Source organism: Symphalangus syndactylus, chromosome 5 (assembly GCF_028878055.3).
Source record: "Symphalangus syndactylus isolate Jambi chromosome 5, NHGRI_mSymSyn1-v2.1_pri, whole genome shotgun sequence".
NCBI lineage: Eukaryota > Metazoa > Chordata > Mammalia > Primates > Hylobatidae > Symphalangus > Symphalangus syndactylus.
In genome coordinates, this window is record NC_072427.2 from 153,006,463 (window position 1) to 153,026,557 (window position 20,095).

The window sequence follows — 20,095 nt, forward strand, 5'->3', positions numbered from 1 at the left end:
CATCACGTTCAACCCCACCCCAAAAACCCTGTCACCCCTTCCTGCTTTCTTCCCAGGCTGGGCCTCCATCCTCTGCCCACTCCTCCCGCCCCTGCCCTCCCTCTGGGCCTTTCCCCAGTGGCTGCGACTGACCACTCTCTTACTGTAAAGCCCTTTTCTTCTCTGGCCTCAGCTCTCTCCTCCCTAAAGCTCTGTGAGTTCTGGAGTCCCACCTGCCCCTCCCCAGGAGCCGGATGGCTTTAGGAAGAACTAATCATCAGGGCTGCTGTCTTCTTGGCCTGACAAGCAGCTTCTGGGACACCTGAAGGGCGGGTGCTCCTTCAGGATAATCGCTGAGATGAGGCAGCCTGGAGGAGCCGGGTTATCTCACCATTGCAGCTCCCCAGAGGATTTGGCAAGAAATGCGTATTTTGACATTCCAAAAAGGGGAAGCAGTTCTGAACCCACAGAACGTCTCATGCACACAGGAGGTGGCTTGTCCAGGAACTGGGGAAAAAAAAATGGATTTTAGCGGCCGCAGTTTTCCCTTTCTACACCTTTCTGCCTCCTTCCAACCTTGATTCTATAGCCGGCCATTAAGACCAGCTCCAGGAAAGAACCCGATATCAGTCATGCGCACCTTGGTGTACATTTAAATTACTGTGCAACCTCTCTGGGGTGTCTGGGTTTTAGGCCCTAGCTCTGGTGGTCCTAGGAAGGAAATTTCTAATACGTGTGGGGAGCAGAGCCTTCTAGACTGTAGATGCTACAGACCCCATCCTGTTTCATCCAGCCGCTTGAGCCCAGCACCATAGCCAGGCCACCAACAGAGCCACCTGCCAACTGCATGTCTTAGCAGGAGTGGGGACAGGGAGCCCAAATGACACACTGTGCCTGCGTTTAGCCTTTTGCTGAGCAGTGGAGTAGGCAGCATCATTTCCCATCGAGCTGCATAGCTCTCCTTGTTCCCTGCCTGGCACGGAGCTGGGTGCTTCACAAATGACACCGTTAGTTTGCAAAGCCATTTACTGGGGGCTTATTTTATCCCTATTTTGCAGATGAGGAAACAGAGGCCCCGAGAGGTCAGGTGACTTCCCCAAGTTCACAAGGCCAGGAAGTGAAGGTGCTGGGATTTGAACTCCAGTCAGCCTGGACTGCGCTTTCACCAACACACTCACCGCCAGCCTGTAACACTATCTGTTGCTGTAGGAGATGTTGAGAACAATTTTCATCCCCAGAACACACACCAGCTGATAGGAGAGGGTCAACTCCAGGAGTGGGCTGAGGACCAAGTCAGAGTGGCCGGAATCCAGGCCTTCAGGGAGGGGGGCCCCAGCGGCCATCTATGCAGAAGCCCTGGGTGCTGCCGGAGACGACAGCCTGCACACAGCCTCATCTGCCTGCCCGGGACTTGGCCCCACCTGTCCTCACTCCCGCCGACCCCCTCTTCTCAGTCTTTCCCTCCTGCCTGCTGGGCTTCCACCTCCTCCCAAGTCTGTTTCCACAGGGTTCCCAGAGTCTTCCTCATGCCCAATCCAGGACACATTCCTGACCTTGTCTTCCCAGACCCTGTTGCTTGGGACACACAAGCTCCCCTCTCCTTTTATCCCAGTGCCTTGACTTCCATGGCACTGCGCTCCGCTGGGCCTGCTTGGGCACGGCTTATCTCTGCTGTCTTCAAGTGCTCCTCCTCGTCTGCCTGCCCCCAGCAGAGGTTGAGGGGTGCTCCCCAGCATCTGTCGACGCTCAGAGATCTGCTGCACACTCTCCTTGAGAGAGCCCTCCTGCCCTCAGAATTTCAATCGCTACCTTTGTACTAATGACTCCCAGCCCTGCTCTACCTGTTAGACACACACCCAATGCTATGGGCAGCTTTTCCTAAACATCGTGTGAGGTTTTACATTCAGATTTGTGTCTTTCCAGATAAAACACAATTGGTGCCTTCTAGAGTTGTGCAGTGCACAACCTGCCCAGTGGCACTTGGTGGCTCTACAGTGGGAGCCTCACATTCAACAGAGCTCCAGTACACACATCACCTTTCACCCTTCTCAACTTGTTCCCCCTGACCTTCCCGATAGTCTTAGTTTTATTCAATAACAACACCGTCAGGTCAACAACCCACACTGCAAACCTGGAAGTCATGTTTTATTCCTCCAAGCTCTTCTGTACTCCCTACCTAGAATCCTCTTCCAGATCCCTTTGCAGGCTAATCTCTACCCAACTTCTAACCCAGAGCTCAGATCCCCCTCCCCCAGGAAGCCTTCCCTTATACCACTACCCCTCCCCAACCCTCATGGGCACCTTCAAACATGTACTATGCTACCTGCATGAGAAAGCTGTCCCTGCAAAGGTGGGGACTGTGGGGTGACTCCAGGCTGCCACATGGTAGGACATTGATAAACATTGGTTGGTTGATTGATGACTGCTGATCTTGAAAGGATCGCACAGGCAAACCACTTCCGCTCCATCTGGAGAGGCTCAGACCCAGCCCTGTGTGCCTGCCCCCAGGACCCCACCAGCCTGGCCCAGATGGTGGGATTGTGGTGCATTTCTGGGGCATGGGCGAGAGGTCGCGGCTCCCCACTAGGCTGCCTACACAGAGGGCGAGGTGTGGCCTCCTCATGCCCTCCCGGCCTGCCCTGCCCTCAGCCTCGGCAGTGGCATCTCAGAGCCTTTTCCTCCTGTGCCCTTGCCTCGTGTGTTCTCTGAGGTTTCAACAGAGGATTCAGCAGCCCCCAGTGGCCTTGAGTGGAGTGAACTGGAGGGAATGATTCATTGAGAGGCCACAGCTGTGGCCAGGCAGGTCTTCCTTTGTCCTCAGGGTCCTCCGGCCCTGGCCTGAGCCTGTCCACTGCCTCTCCCCTCCTTCTCTCCTCTCTGTCTGCCACTCTCCAACCAGAGGCCCCGGAGGCTTGGGGTCAGGCCCAGTGCTGGGCTCTTCAGCCCGGCCCCATGACCGTCAGCAGGAGAGCCTGCCAAGGACATTCAGCACACAGCAGTGCAGCCGCTGGGTCCTGAGGGTTCTCCACGTCTCCTGCCCAGGCCATGGCTGTAGCTTTAAGGATGAGGAGGAGGGACAGGTGCTCTTTTGTGTGTTTCTGGGCATATGTCACGTGTGTGTACGCATATGCATATGTGTGGGGGTATGTGTGTGTGTGTGTGTGTGTGTGTATGCATTTCTTATGCATTATGTGTCTATGTGTTTGAGTATGCATGCATCAGCAGGTGTCTGTGTGTAGACACTTGCTTTCTATGTGTGTGAATCCATATATCTACACATGTGTTTCTGTATTTGTGCATGTACGTGTGTGTATACACATGTCCTTTCGTTGCCTGGCAGAGTGAAGCTATGGGCTGACACCTTCGGCGGGGACCTGTATAACACTGTGACCAAATACTCGGGCTCCCTCTTGCTGCAGAAGGTCAGTCACCCCCTTCCAGAGAGCCCACTGGGTGGCAGAGGGCAGTCAGCCATCGAAGCCCCCAAATGCCAGTGCTGTGAGGGGCCTTGGGCATCCCATCAAATCGGCTTATTTCAGATGGGGACACTGAGGCCCAGGGAGGTGAATGATTTGCTCAACTCCCAAAGCAAGGCAGTGGGGGTGGTTTGGGGGCGTGGTCAAGAGCATTGTGCCAGGTCCTCAGGGAGCAGAGGCCAAAGTGGAATTAGACCTGCAGGAGATGTACTGGGTGGATGTGGGGTGAAGAATAAAGGAGAGATGGAGGGAGTGGATGGAGTGGGATGCAGGTCTAACACCTGTGATGCTGGCGGAGGCTCGGAGGGCATGTGCAGGGCCCTAGGAGCTGCTCGGGCCGTAGAAGGTGGAAGGGCTGTGGCCTCTGTGCAGGGAGAGCTCTCATACCTCTAGCTGTCAGCCCCCCAGCCATGTCCAGCATCCGCCCCCTTAACATGCATTGCTTTCTGTGCAGATTAATGGCCGGCTGGTCTTCTTATCAGGTTATAAACAACTTCACTGTTCTCTAATATTTGTAACTCCCCAGAGCAGTTCCAATGGCAGCTCACCCTTCTCTATTATTACCACTCACTAAGCTCATAGTCATGATTTCATTCCCACCACCAATTCACGAGGCACCTTTTCCATATCACAAAGATCCTGAATCCCAGGCTTTTATGCCTGCATGTGACCACATGTCCCTGCTCAACTGCCCTGCCCACAGCCCCCAGGCCCGTCCCTGGTGGAAGTAAGAGGAGCCAGGGTGGGCTGCTCCCTGGGCCCCCACAGGCCACTGTAGCAATGACAGCTAAGACCCCGCCTGCCCCTCACAGCACGCTCCTATGCTGCACAGCACCACAACCCGGGGAGAGGAACGTAGATGTGGCCATTTGCGTTAAAAGCATTCTATAAAATCTATGCATTCTAGAGCATTCACTAAAGCTATGTAAATGTCACATCTTACAGATGAGGAAACAGATTGAGTGGCTTGTCTGTGGTCACACGGCCAATAAATTGCAGAGCTGGGTGAATAGACATTCGCAATACACACAGTCAGTGAGAGCTGGTCTCCCTTGGGCCCAGAGAGAAAACCCAAACCCCGTTCCAGGCTTTCCTGGGCTCACTGGCAGTTGTCAGGCAGCCGTCCTCAGTGCCTGGAGCTGCTGAGCTCTGTCGGGACAGGGGGAATTGAGGTTCACATCCATGTGCACAGGGGCACTTTCATAGCAAGATGCCTTTTCTGGGGCATTGAGGAAAGGTGAACTGATGCCAGGGGTGGTTTCACAAGCCCTGGGAAGCAGCAAGGCTCTGCACAAAAGACATGGGTGGGTATGCCTGAGAGACCTGGCCCCATCAGGGGTCACCTGCTCACCTGGCTGTTGACCTTGGTGGAGTTCACTGACTTCTCTGAGCCTCGGTCTACTCCCCTGTTACGGCTATAACTGCAATGTGTCTAGAGCATCTGGAACAGAGAGGGCATTTGAAGAGAGGCAGCTATACTATCACTGGGGAAGTTGTCCAAGGAGGAGAGGGCTGGGCCTCACCCTAGTTGAGTAAACCAGGCTCTGTGTGCCGGAATGCACCCGTTGAGAGGTTGGAGGCCATGCATACACAGGTGCAACTATCCTGGTACAAAACCACGTGCACCCATCTCTCCCACTTTCCTCGAACAGAAGTACAAGGATGTGGAGTCCAGTCTGAAGATCGAGGAGGTGGATGGCTTGGAGCTGGTGAGGAAGTTCTCAGAGGACATGGAGAACATGCTGCGGAGGAAAGTCGAGGCCGTCCAGGTACTCCAGGGCTATGATCTGCAGGGCATTTCTCCCCAGCCCTGTGACACAGGTGGCAGAGTGACCCTCCCGATGTCACGGCCCTGCATCCTCCCACCCTTGTAACCCTCTCCTATCTTACAAGATTCCGCCTTGTACCTCCGTTAGCCAAAAGAACCCTTACTCCAAGAATCCCTGTAAAAGAGGAAATGACAGGAAGCAAGAGGAGAGGGGAGGGTCTGGGATCAGAGCTCTGCTCCGAGGCGGCCATGCCCAGCACTGCCGGGTCAGCCTGCAGCATTGTGAGGAACTCTACAGAGCACTGCACGGGGTGAGCACCTAGGAATTCCTTTGGGAATGGATGGACAGACGAGCAGAAGGAGGGTGGGAGTCGAGCTAGCTGGAGCCAGCAAAGCCAAGCTCCCCGCTCCCCTCTCCTCCTTCTCATCTCTCCTCATTCCTCCCTTACCCTCATTCTGCCATCAGGACCCACCTTCATGGCTTCTAAGTGCTCTGAGGGCCACCCGGGCAGCAGAGGTGCTTACAGGGATGGGCCTTGTGCCCAGGTGACTCTGTTACTGGACCTCCACCAAGCCTGGTGGGGCCCAGGAGAAACAGAAGCTGTCCCCTTCTCTGGGATGAAGTGTCTGCACTGAGGCCTGTGGGGACCTGGATGGTATAAACGAGTAGATACAGTGTGGTTGGAGAGAAACAGTCCTCCACTCCATCCAGCTAAGAATCGGACCATCCAAGACCAGTGCTTTGCCTGAAAGGACTCGTAAGACCAGCCAGGAGAATAAGGAGAGAGGAGATGGGGGGGGTTGGCTGGGTTCGGAGGCTGAGGCCAGGGCCAAGCAGCAGGGGAAGGGGCAGATAGGGCAGGCGAGCTGCAGCCTCTCCAGTGCACTGTCTTTCCCCCAACCCCCATCACAACCCCCACTCCGGGAGGAGGCCGGGGTCGGGGTTGCTGGGGCCTTCTTTCCCACTTGTTATAATGCGCAGCATTTCTGCAGGTGTAGGGGCAAGGGATCTTAGCATCAGGAACCAATGAGAAGATGCCTGGGGACTCAAGAGCCTATCCCGGGTCCCTGAATTACACACCACAGCAGGAAGGCACTAGCCTCACACTCAGCCTGGCACCCGCAGTGACACCTGCCTCTTTCAATCAGTGAGCATCGTGTAAACAGCCTCCTTGGATCAAACAGACAGTGGGATATGAGACTCGCCTGACTTCAGGTGTCGGTCCTTGTGTCACTAGGGCAGTAAGCAGTCCTGGGACACCCCCAGAGGCTGGGGCTCCAGGCTCCCTGTGCCCTTCCACAGCCTCAGAGAGCAAAGAAGTGCTGCTCTGCAGACTTTCTCTGAACACCGGTCCCTGCCCCTCCTGAGGGTGGTATATGGGGGCCTCAGACCTTCTATGAGGGTACGCATGGGAAGTTTCCTGCAAAGCCTCCTGAAATGAACTTTCCCCTGTGGGATTTCCTTATCCTAGGGTCTGTAGGCTGAGAGTGGAGAGGCAGGAATTATCCTACCCAATTTACAGTTGTGTAAGCAGAGGACCAGAGAGGCTTAGTGGCTTGGCTCTGACAAAGCCAGAATAGGATCTTGGGTCCTCTGACTCCCAAAGCACTTCCCCCACTCTGACTTCCCCTGACACTCTGCGATGCTGGCCTGCTCTTTAGAAAAAAAGAACAAAAAATTGTGCCAGGCACGGTGGCTCACGCCTGTAATCCCAGCACTTTGGGAGGCCAAGGCCGGCAGATCACGAGGTCAAGAGATCAAGACCATCCTGGCCAACATGGTGAAACCCCGTCTCTGCTAAAAATATAAAAATTAGCTGGGCATGGTGGTGGGTGCCTGTAGTCCCAGCTACTCGGGAGGCTGAGGCAGGAGAATCGCTTGAACCTGGGAGGCGGGGGTTGCAGTGAGCCAAGATTGCACCACCGCACTCCAGCCTGGGTGACAGAGTGAGACTCCATCTCAAAAAAAAAAAAAAAAAAAAAAAAATTGTATTGTGGTAAAATACAGGTAAAATAAAGTTAACCATTTTAAAGTGTATAATTTAGTGGCACTAAGTACATCCACAATGTTGTACAACCATCTCCATCATCTAGTTCCAGAACTTTTTCATCGCCCCAAACAGAATCCGGGTACTAAGTAAGCAATCACTCCCCTATCCCCCTCCTCTTAGCTCTGCAACCACTATTCTGCTTTCTGTCTATGGATTTGCCTGTTGTGGGTATTTCACATAAATGGAATCATACAATACGTGACCATTTGTACCTGACTTATTTCACTTAGCATAATGTCTACAGGGTTCATCTGTGTTGTTCCATGCATCAGCACTTCATTTCTTTTTAGGGCTGCATAATATTCCATTGTGTGCATGGCCCACATTTTGTTTATTGGTTCATCAAATGACAGATATTTGAGTTGTTTCCACCTTTTGGCTTTGAATACACACACACGCACGCACGCACGCATATTTTCGTAGACTTTGTTTTTTAGAGCCATTTTAGGTTCACAGGAAAATGTAGAAGAAAGTACAGTTTCCATACATCCCCTGTTGCCACAGCCTTCCCCACTATCAACATCCTGCATCCATGGTAGATTGGGTATAATCAATGAATTTCCATTATCCCAAAGTCCATAGCGTACATTAGGGTTCACTCTCGTACATTCTGTGGGTATGGAAACATGTGCAATGACATGCATCCACTATTACAGTACCAAACAAAAGAATTTCACTTCCCTGAAAATCTCCAACTACTGGCAACCACTTATCTTCTCTATCTCCCCAGTCTTGCCTTTTCCAGAATGCCATGTTGTTGGGATCACAGGTGCATGGCCTCTTCTGATGGGCTGCTTTCACTTAGCCATACGTATGTGCTTTCTGGCTGTTGTGCATGGCGTGGCTGTGAATATTCGTGCCTAAGTTCTTGTTTGCGTCCCTGTTTTCAGTCCTTCTGGGCATACACCCAGGAGTGGGATTGCTGGGTCACCCAGCAACTGTTTTACTTGCTGAAACCCCCCTGGGCTCCTTTTACCCATTCTCCCTACCTCTGTGTTCCCATCCCTCAGAATCTGGTGGAGGCTGCCGAGGAGGCCGACCTGAACCACGAATTCAATGAATCCCTGGTGGTGAGTCCCACTCCTGGCACTGGTGCCAGAGGGCCAGGATCGCGTGAGCACCAGATATGGGGGTGGCAGGGTAGGGTGTCGATCCACTGATTCCATAGACATTTACTGCTCACCCCTCACAGGCACAGCAATGTGCTAGCCTCTGGATCGGAACTTGTTCTTGAGCTCAAGAAGCTCACAGTGCAAATAACTCCGGTATAAAGCACATCACCAGTCACTACAGATGGGTGGATGGAGCCTCCAGGGAATGCAGGCTGGAGAAGGGGAGGGCTGCCCCAAAACTCCTGCAGACAGGGCGGCCTGGGGCTGCGCTCAGGGATCATGGGGGATTTAGGCAGGCAGGGCCTGGAAAAGGGGCCTTTGGTCACAGCAGAAAGAAAACACAGAAATAAGAAAACACGCCCGGGCGCGGTGGCTCACGCCTGTAATCCCAGCACTTTGGGAGGCTGAGGCGGGTGGATCACGAGGTCAGGAGATTGAGACCATCCTGGCTAACACGGTGAAACACCGTCTCTACTAAAAAAATACAAAAAATTTAGCCGGGCCTGGTGGTGGGCGCCTGTAGTCTCAGCTACTCGGGAGGCTGAGGCAGGAGAATGGCGTGAACCCGGGAGGCAGAGCTTGCAGTGAGCCAAGATTGTACCACTGCACTCCAGCCTGGGTGACAGAGCGAGACTCTGTCTCAAATAAATAAATAAATAAATATAAATAAACAAACACCAGGTTGGTTGAGGAAACAGTGGGACCTGGGCCCTGTGTGTCCAGAGGCTGGTGAGGAAGACAGTGGCCTTGGACAGTTAGGTGAGGGGGTAGGGGGAGCCTTGGGTATCAGCGTAGGAGCCTGAGCCTTTCTCAGCAGGAAAAGGCAGGTGCGGAGGGCTTGAGCAGGGCAGGGACGCGGCTGGGAGTGTGCGTGGAAGGCCAGCGTGGGCCGCAGTGTCATGAGGAGGAGCCGGGTGTGGGGTGCAGGAACCTGGCGTGGGAGTTGGTGTGGGGATGTCCGTGAGGCAGTCCTGGGGGATGTTCAGGTGTGAACCCGGTCGTGTGGAGGAAATGGGGCCGGGGATCCGCTGGAGGCAATCCTAGCACACCCTCCAACACCGCGTTGGAGAGGCCGAGGGCAGCTGCGGGACTCGGAACCTGGGGGACTCGGAACCTGGGCCCTGTCTGAGGCCAAGGCTGCAGGCCCCAAGATTGCGCAGGCACCATTCTGGGGCTCTGGGACCTTCCTGGCCTGCAAGAAGTGGAGGGGGCTGATGGGGCTCTTTGTCTCTACCTGTCCTTGACTCCGCGGCTGCCCGTCTCCACTCCGCCTCGGCCGTGTCAACACACGCTGCACCAAGTTGGGGACTGAGGCAGCGGTCAGGACGACTGTCATCAAACGTCGGCCTCATGCCTCTCCGCGCTGGCCTCCTGGATATTTTTGTCCCAAATCACCCTGATCGTTGCCCAGCGCGCCGCCACTGGTGCTTGTGTAGACACTGATGGCCGCCCGGCCCCGGCCCTCGCGTCCTCTCACCTGCGCCGTTTCTCTTCCTCTCTCTCCGCCTGTCCCTGTGCTCGGGCCATCTCCGTGGGCCTCACCCGTCCACCCCAGTTCGACTATTACAACTCGGTCCTGATCAACGAGAGGGACGAGAAGGGCAACTTCGTGGAGCTGGGTGCCGAGTTCCTCCTGGAGTCCAATGGGCACTTCAGCAACCTGCCCGTGAACACCTCCATCAGCAGCGTGCAGCTGCCCACCAATGTGTACAACAAAGGTAGCTGGCACGCTCAGCTCAGGCACACTCACCAGACACGCCCACCAGACACACCCACCAGGCACGCCCACCAGACACACCCACCAGGCACACCCAACATGCACGCCCACCAGACACACCCACCAGACACGCCCACCAGGCACGCCCACCAGGCACACCCACCAGACATACCCACCAGACACGCCCACCGGACACACCCACCAGGCACACCCAACATGCACACCCACCAGACACGCCCACCAGACACGCCCACCAGGCATGCCCAACATGCACGCCCACCAGACACGCCCACCAGACACGCCCACCAGGCACGCCCACCAGGCTGCCCACCAGGCATCATCACCGCTTTCCTGAGAAGTTCTACAGGATCATAATCTCTAATCTCACCCTTCAGACCCAGATATTTTAAATGGAGTCTACATGTCTGAAGCCTTGAATGCTGTCTTTGTGGAGAACTTCCAGAGAGACCCAACATTGACCTGGCAATATTTTGGCAGTGCAACTGGATTCTTCAGGATCTATCCAGGTAAGGACATGGAGTTGCATCTCCCTGACCTTCTGGGATTCTTCTCTGGAAATAAGACAATAGGGGCATCGAAGAAGGACCCAGGCACTCAGGTGCCCAGTGAATGGGGCTGGTCCTCCTATCCCAAAGCATCTCCAAGCCTACACTTTAGCCCTTCTCACCGCATGATATGCACATATTAAAGGGCTGTGGAATGGATGAATGGATGAATGAATGAATGAATGAATGAAACCATCAAACACCATGAAACCAGTCAATAAATGCCCACATGAAGCTCCTGTCCCATGAAAAGTACTTTGGGAGATATAAAGAAGGATAAAACAATTCTTTACCTTAAGGACTTTATGTCCCAGTTGGAAAAATGAGGTGCACTCGTCAAGAGTGTTCAACAGCAATCTGGAAAGTGGCACATACCACACTCTGTGGCTAGTGGCCAACTTAATAGAGTCCATCAATAAAAACAGAAAACACAGAGCACAAAGTTTCCAAGAGTTCTATCTCTTTTTGATTCCCATTTAAAATAAGTCAGCTCTCCATTTCACCCCAACCCATTTTTATAGTTTAGCACACAGTCCAGGAAGTCTGAAAGTTATCCCACTTTTCTGAAACAGGAAACCAGAAAGGCCCGAGAGGACTCCACTGTGCCCACAGGCTGGAAAGTCAGTCTCTCTCTTGGAGTGCAAAGGGACCTCAGAGCTCCTGCAGTTCCCATAGTTGGCATTGTGTTTCTCTGCCAGAATTCACAGCTAGCTATTGTGGCTCTTTCAGTTCTCTGGAGCTTCAATGAATAGGTTTATCCTTCTTCCATGCTGCAGCTCACATGCCCCTCCTGTCTTCTCCAGGGTGGAATTCCTGTAAATATTCCTGCCACATCAGGGCTTCCAGAGACACCAACTTATATGTAAACAACACAGTCCAGATGTGAATGCATCAGTCAGTAGAGAGAGGCCATTCTATTTTGAATTGCACTATTTTTATTGTTGTCGAGTTTTAGGAGTTATCTATATATTCTGAATATTCATCCCTTATCAGATATGTGATTTGCAAATAATTTCTCCCATTCTGTGGGCTGCCTTTTTACTCTGTTCGTATTGTCTTTTGATGAACAAACTTTTAAATTTTTTCTGAAATCCAATTTGATTATTTTATCTTTTGTTGCCTATGCCTTTGGTGTCATATCCAAGAAATGACTGCCAACTCTAATGTCATAAAGTGTTTCCCCTATGTTTTCTAACAGGAGTTGTATAGTTTTAGGTCTTACATTTCTGTTTTTAGTTATTTTGGTATATGGTATTTGGTAAGAGTTCAACCTCACTTTTTTGCATGTGGATATACAGTTGCTCCAGCAGCATTTGTTGAAAAGACTGCCTTTCTTCCATTGAATGATCTCGGTACTCTTGTCAAAAATCATTTAATCATACATGTGAGGGTTTGTTTCTGGGATTTTTATTCTATTTCATTGGTTTATATACCCTTCTTTATGCCAGTACCATGCTGTTTTGATTACTGTAGCTTTTCAGTAACTTAAAAATCAAGAAGTGTGCCTCCATCAGTTTTTCTTTCCCCCTAGATTGTTTGGGCTGTTTGGGGTTTCTTGAGTTCCATATAAACTTTAGAATGAGTTTCTCTTGCTCTTTGAGATTTTAATAGGGATTGCATTGAATCAGTAGACCACCTTGGGCAGTACTGACATCTTAACAATATTAAGTATTTCAGTCCATGAATATGGAATGTGTTTCCATTATTTAATTTCTTTCAGCAGTGTTTCATAGTTTTCACTGTACACATCTTTCACCTCATTGGTTAATTCCTAAGTATTTTATTCTTTTTGATGTTATCATAAATAGGATTTTTAAAAATAATTTCTCAGATTGTTCACTGTTAATGTATAGAAATGCAACTGATTTTTGTGTGTTGAGTTTGTCCCCTGATACTTTGCTGAATTTATTTATTAGAATTAACAGTTTTTTGTGGAATCTTTAGAGCATTCTACATATGAGATCATCTCAGATTGTTCACTGTTAATGTATAGAAATGCAACTGATTTTTGTGTGTTGAGTTTGTCCCCTGATACTTTGCTGAATTTATTTATTAGAATTAACAGTTTTTTGTGGAATCTTTAGAGCATTCTACATATGAGATCATCTGTGAACAGACATAATTTTACTTCTTTCTTTCCAGTTTGAATGCGATTTGTTTCTTTTATATGCCTAATTGCTCTAGCTAAAATCTCCAATACTATGTTGAGTAGAAGCGGCAAAAGTGGACATCCTGGTCTTGTTTTTGATGATAGAAAAAAAGTTTCTAGTCTTTCACCATTGAGTATGATATTTGGGATGTGATTTTCCATATATGATTTTTATATCAGTTTCATTCTATTGCTAGTTTTTTTTAATGTTTTTGTCATCAAAGGATGTTGAATTTTGTGAAATGCTTTTTATGCATCCATTGAGATGGCCATGGAATTTTTTATGTTCATTATGTTAATGTGTATATTACCTTGATCAATTTTCATATGTCGAACCATCCTTGCATTCCAAGAATAAGTCCTATTTGGTTATGGTGTGTAATCCTTTTAATATGCTCCTGAGTTTTGCTTGCTAGTTTTATGTTTTTATCCATTCTGCCAATCTCTGTGTTTTGATTGGAAAGTTTAATCCATTTATATTTAAAGTAATTACTGTTGAGGGACTTATTTCTGTTATTTTGCTATTTGTTTTCTATAAGCCTTAAGCTTTTTTGTCCCTCATTTTCTGCATTACTGTCTTCTTTTATGTTTAGTTGATTTTTTATAGGGAAACATTTAATTTTCTTTCTCATTTCCTTTTATATGTATTCTATAGTTATTTTATTTCTGGTTACCAGAGGGATTACATTTCACATCTTAAAATTATAACATTCTAATTTGGATTTATAACAGCTTAACTTCAATAACATACAAAAACTCGGCTCCTTTACAGCTCTGTATCTACCCCTTTTGGTTGTTGATGTCACAAAATTCCTTCTTTATACATTGTGTGCCCAAAACCACAAACTAATAATTCTTGTTCTTTTAATTTTTAATTTTTGTGGGTATATAGTATGTGTATAATTTATGGGGTATATGAGATATTTTGATATAGGCATACAATGTGTAATAATCATATCAGGGCAAATGGGATATCCATTGCTTCAAGCATTTATCCTTTGTGTTACAGGCAATCCAATTATACTTTTAGTTATTTTAAAATGTAAAATTAAATTATTACTAACTATAGTTACCCTATTTTGCTATCAAATACTAGATCTTATCCATTCTTTCTATTTTTTGTACCCATTAACCATCCCACTTCTCCCCAACCCCATCACTACCCTTCCCAGCCTTTGGTAGCTATTATTCTAATTTTATCTCTATGGGTTCAGTTGTTTTAATTTTTAGCCCCCACAAATAAGTGAGACGTGAAGTTTCTTTATGTACCTGACTTATTTCACTTAACATAGTGGCCTCTGGTTCCATTCATATTGTCGAATGACAGAATCTCATTCTCTTTATGGCTGAATAGCACTCCATTGTATACATGTACCACATTTTCTTTATCCATTCATCTAATGTTGATGGACATTTAGATTGTTTACAAATCTTGGCTATTGTAAATAGTTCTGCAGTAAACATGGGAGTGCAGATATCTCTTCAATATACTGATTTTCTTTCTTTTAGGTAGATACCTAGCAGTGGGATGGCTGGATCATATGGTAGCTCTATTTCTAGTTTTTTGAGGAACCTCAAAACTGTTCTCCATAGTGGTTGTACTAATTTACATTCTTATCAACAGCATATGAGTGTATGAGTTTCTCCAAGTCCTTGCCAGCATTTGTAATTGCCTGTTTTTTGGATATAAGCCATTTTAATTGGGGTGAGATGATATCTCATTGTAGTTTTGATTTGTAGTTCTCTGATAATCAATTATGTTGAGCATCTTTATATATACCTGTTTGCCATTTGTCTTTCTTCTTTTGAGACATGTACATTCAGATTTTTTCCCATTTAAAAATCAGATTATTTTATTTTGTTTCCCCATAGAGTTGTTTGAGCTTCTTATGTATTTTGGTTATTAATCCCTTCTCAGATGGACAGGAGTTTGCAAATATTTTCTCCCATTCTGTGCTTTGTCTGTTTACTTTGTTGATTGTTTCTTTTGCTGTGCAGGAGCTTTTTAACTTGATGCGATCCCATTTATCAGTGTTTGCTTTGGTTGCATCTGCTTGTGGGGTATTACTCAGGAAATCCTTGCCCAGTTCAATGTCCTGGAGAGTTTCCCCAATGTTTTCTTTTAGTAGTTTCATAGTTTGAGGTCTTAGATTTAAGTATGTAATCCATTTTGATTTGATTTTGGTGTATGGTGAGCGATAGGAGTCTAGTTTCATTCTTCTGCATATGAATATTTAATTTTCCCAGCACCATTTATTGAAGAGACTATCCTCTCCCCAATGTGTGTACTTGGCACCTTTGTAGAAAGTGAGTTCACTGTAGATGTATGGATTCATTTCTGCATTCTCTATTCTGTTCCATTGATCTATGTGTCTGTTTTTATGCCAGTGCCATGCTGTTTTGGTTACTATAGCTCTGTAGCATAATTTGAAGTCAGGTAATGTTATTCCTCCAGTTTTGCTCTTTTTGCTCAGGATACTTTTGGCTCTTCTGGGTCTTTTTTGTTTCCATATACATTTTTGAATTGTTTCTTCTATATCTGTGAAGAATGTCGTTGGTATTTTGATAGGGATTGCGTTGAATGTGTAGATTGCTTTGGGTAGTATGGACATTTTAACTGTATTAATTCTTCCAATCCATGAACATGGAATATCTTTCCATTTTTTGTGTCATCTTCAATTTCTTGCATCAATATTTTATAATTTTCCTTATAGAGACCTTTCACTTTTTTGGTGAAATTAATTTCCAGGTCTTTTATTTTATTTGTGGCTATTGTAAATGGGATTACTTTCTTGATTTCTTTTTCAGATTGTTTGCTGTTGGCATATAGAAATGCTACTGATTTTTGTATATTGACTTTGTCTCCTGCAACTTTACTGAGTTTGTTTATCAGTTCTAATAGTTTTTTGGTGGAGTCTTTAGGTTTTTCCAAATATAAGATCATATTATCTGCAAACAAGGATAATTTGACTTATTCCTTTCTAATTTGGAGTCCCTTAATTTTTTTCTTTAGTCTGATTGCTCTGGGTAGGACTTTTAGTACTATGTTGAATAATGAATAATGGTGGTGAAAGTGGACATCCTTGTCTTGTTCCAAATCTTAGAGGAAAGGCTTTCAGTCTTTCCCCATCTAATATGATACTAGCTGTGGGTCTGTTGCATATGGTTTTTATTATGTTGAGGTATGTTCCTTGTATACCCAGTTTTTTTAGGGTTTTTACCATGAAGAGATGTTGAATTTTATCAAATGCTTATTCTGAATAAATTGAAATGATCACACGGTTTTTTTCCTTCTTTCTGTTGGTAAGATGTATTATATTGACTGATTTGCATTTGTTGAACCATCTTTGCATGGAATAAATCCCTCTTAGTCATGATGAATGATCTTTTTAATGTATTGCTATATTCAGTTTGCTAGTGTTTTTATTGAGGATTTTTGCATCAATGTTCTTCAGGGATATTGGCCTGTAGGTTTTTTGTTTGGTTGGTTTTTGTTTTGATATGTCTTTGTTGGGTTTCAGTATCAGGATAATGCTGGCCTTGTGTACTGAGTTTGGAAGTATTTCCCCCTCCTCTATTTTTCATAATAGTTTGAGTAGGATTGGTATCAGTTTCAGTTCTTTTTTTAAATTTTTGGTAAAATTATCAGCAATTCTGAAGCCATCAGGTCCCAGCCTTTTCTTTGCTGAGAGACTTTTTATAATGACTTCAATAGCATTACTTGTTATTGATCTGTTCAGGTTTTGGATTTCTTCATGGTTCAATCTTAGTAGGTTGTATGTGTCTAGGAATTTATTCATTTCTTCTAGGTTTTCCAATTTATTGGCATATACTTGCTCATAGTAACCTCTAATGATCCTTTGAATTTCTGTGGTATCAGTTGTAATGTCTCTTTTTTCATCTATGATTTTATATATTTGAGTCTTCTCTCTTTTTTTCTTAGTGGGGCTAAAGGTTTGTCAATTTTGTTTATCTTTTTTAAAAACCAACTTTTCATTTCACTGATCTTTGTTTTTTTATCAATTCAATTTCACTTATTTCTGTTTGATCTTTATTATTTCTTTTCTTCTACTAACTTTTGGCTTGCTTTGCGTTTGTTTTTCTAGTTCTTCAAGATGTATTGTTAGATTATTTAAAGATTTTCTACTTTCTTGATGTAGACACTTAAAGCTTCCATCTTAGTACTGCTTTTAAACTTCCATCTTAGTACTGCTTTTGCTGTATCCCATAGGTTTTAGTATGTTGTGTTTCATTATCATTGTTTCAAGAAACTTTTCAATTTCCTTCTTAATCTCTTCATTGACTGAATGATCATTCTAGAGCATATTGTTTAATTTCCATGTTTCTGTATAGTTTTCAAAATTCCTCTTCTTGTTGAATTCTAGTTTTATTCCATTGTGATCACAGAAAATACTTTATGTTATTTCAATTTTTGAAATGTTTTAAGACTTATTTTCTGGCCTAAATATACTTTATCCTTGAGAATGATCCACGTGCTGAAAATAATTTGTATTCTGTAGCCATTGAGGGAAATGTTCTGTAAATATCAATTAAGTCTATTTGGCCCAGAGTGCAGATTAAGTATGATGTTTCTTTGTTGATTTTCTCTCTGGATGATTTGTCTAATGCTGAAAGTGGGGTGTTGAAGTCTCCAGCTGTTATGTATTGGGGTCTATCTCTCTGTTTAGTTCTAATAATATTAGCTTTATATATCTGGGTGCTCCAGTGTGGGGTGCATATATATTTACAATTGTTATATCCTCTTGCTGGATTAACCTGTTTATCATTATCTAATGACATTCTTTGTCTCTCTTTATAGTTTTTGTCTTGAAATCTATTTTGTCTGATGTAAGTATAACTGCTCCTGCTCTTTTTTTGGTTTCATGTTGCATTGAATATCTTTTTCCATTCCTTTATTTTCAGTCTGTATGTGTCTTTACAGTAGAAGGGTGTTTCTTGTAGGCAACAGATCATTAGTCTTGGTGTATTTTTGTTTGTTTGTTTGTTTGTTTTTAGGTTTTTAAAAATGTTTTTGCCAATGACAAACAAATCTAAAAACAAACTAACAAACAAGCAAAAAGAAAACTAATAAAAACTTTACATTTTAACTTTGTCCCTCTGCTTTTTAACTGTTTGTGACCTGTCTATGTCTTGAAAAGTTGTAGTTACTATTTTTGATCGGCTTATCTTTTTGTTTTTCTACTTAAGATATTAATGGTTTATATACCACCATTATAGTGTTAAAATAGTCTGTGTTTTTCTATGTAGTTACTATTACCATTGAGTTTTGTACCTTCAGATGATTTCTTATTGCTCGTTAATGTCCTTTTCTTTCAGATTGAAGAACTTCCTTTAGCATTTATTGTAGGACAGGTCTGGTGTTGATGAAATCCCTTAGCTTCTGTTTATCTGGGAAGTCTTTATTTCTCCTTCTTGTTTGAAGGATTTTTTTGGGGGGTATAATACTCTAGGGTAAAAGTTGTTTCTTCCTTCAGAACTTTAAATATGTCATTTTACTCTCTCCCGGACTGTAAGGTTTCCACTGAAAAGTCAGCTGTCAAACATATTGGAGCTCCATTTTATGTTGTTTCTTTTCTCCTGATGTTTTTAGTATCCTTTCTTTATCCCTGACCTTTGGGAGTTTGATTATTAAATGCCTTGAAATAGTCAACTTTGGGTTAAATCTGCTTGGTAACCTTCTTGTGCTTGAATATTGATATATTTTTCTGGGTTTGGGAAGCTCTCCATTAGTATTCTTTTGAATAAACTTTCTACCCCGGTCTGTCTCTCTCTCTGTCTATCTCCTCTTTAAGGCCAATAACTCTTAGATTTGCTCTTTTGAGGCTACCTTCTAAACCTTGTAGGCATGCTACAATTTTAAAAAATCTTTTTTTCTATTTGTCTCCTCTAACTGTATGTTTTCAAATAGCCTGTCTTCAAGCTCACTAATTCTTTCTTCTGCTTGGTCAATTCTGCTATTAAGAAATTCTGATGCATTCTTCAGTTTGCCAGTCACATTTCTCTCTTTTTTTTTTAATTTATTTTTTTTAGACAGAGTCTCACTGTGTTGCCCAGGCTGGAGTGCAGTGGTGTGGTCTCAGCTCACTGCAACCTCTGCCACCTGGGTTCAAGCAATTCTCCTGCCTTAGCCTCCCAAGTAGCTGGGACTTCAGGTGCATGCCACCACACCTGGCTAATTTTTGTATTTCTTTAGTAAAGACAGGGTTTCATCATGTTGGCCAAGGTGGTCTTGAACTCCTTAGCTCAAGTGATCCGCCCACCTCAGCCTCTCAAAGTGCTGGGATCACAGGTGTGAGCCACAGACCCCGCCTCAGTCGCATTTTTCAACTTCAAAATTTCTGCTTCATTCTTTTCAATTATTTCAATTTCTTTTTTTTTTTTTTTTTTGAGACAGAGTCTCGCTCCGTCACCCAGGCTGGAGTGCAGCGGCGCGATCTTGGCTCACTGCAAGCTCCGCCTCCCGCATTCACGCCATTCTCCTGCCTCAGCCTCTCCGAGTAGCTGGGACTACAGGCACCCGCCACCACGCCCGGCTAATTTTTTGTATTTTTAGTAGAGATGGGGTTTCACTGTGGTCTCGATCTCCTGACCTCGTGATCCGCCCGCCTCGGCCTCCCAAAGTGCTGGGATTACAAGCGTGAGCCACCGCACCCGGCCTCAATTTCTTTATTAAATTTATCTGATAGGATTCTGAATTCCTCTCCATGTTATCTTTAATTTCTTTGAGTTTTCCCAAAACAGCTATTTTTAATTCTCTGTCTGAAAGGTCACCTCTCTCTCTCTCTCACTCTCTGTCTGTCTTTCTCTCTCTGTCTCTCTCTCTCAGATTGCTCTCTGGTGGCTTATTTAATTTGTTTGGGGAGATCATGTTTTCTTGGATGGTCTTGATGCTTGTGGATGTTCTTCAGTGTCTGGGCATTGGAGAGTTAGGTATTTATTATAATCTTCATAGTCTGGGCTGTGAAGAATGAATGTTTGTATCCATCCATCTTGGGGAGGCTTTCTAGGTATTCAAAGGGACTTGGGTGTTGCGATCTAAGTGTTTGGTCACTACAGCCATCTCTGCATTAGGGAATACCTCAAGCCCAGTAACACTGTGGTTCTTGTAGACTTGTAGAGGTACCATTTTTGTGTTCTTGGATAAGATCTGAAAGAATTATCTCCATTATCAGGCAGAGATTTGTTATCTTCCCTTACTTTCTCCCAAACAAACAAAGTCTCTCTCTGTCTCTGTCTCTGTTGAGCTGCGTGGAGCT

At 45.5% G+C, this 20,095-nt stretch overlaps 1 protein-coding gene across 14 annotated transcripts in view; it reads left to right on the forward strand.

Moving 5' to 3' along the window:
* The window catches only part of CACNA2D4 (calcium voltage-gated channel auxiliary subunit alpha2delta 4), a 134,815-nt gene that overhangs the window by 2,717 nt on the left and 112,003 nt on the right, over window positions 1-20,095 (forward strand). For 13 of the 14 annotated variants that reach the window (XR_010120908.1, XR_010120910.1, XR_010120909.1 and 10 more), the window contains 5 exons: window positions 3,320-3,401; window positions 5,108-5,224; window positions 8,285-8,344; window positions 9,942-10,104; window positions 10,499-10,630. Coding sequence is in view for 10 of the 14 variants with exons in the window: in XM_063639856.1 (XP_063495926.1) it covers window positions 3,320-3,401; window positions 5,108-5,224; window positions 8,285-8,344; window positions 9,942-10,104; window positions 10,499-10,630 (554 nt within the window). In the remaining 4 variants the exon portion in view is untranslated. Of the gene's footprint in view, window positions 1-7; window positions 3,060-3,319; window positions 3,402-5,107; window positions 5,225-8,284; window positions 8,345-9,941; window positions 10,105-10,498; window positions 10,631-20,095 lie in introns of those variants that run through there. The other variant, XM_063639858.1, reaches the window with a different exon arrangement.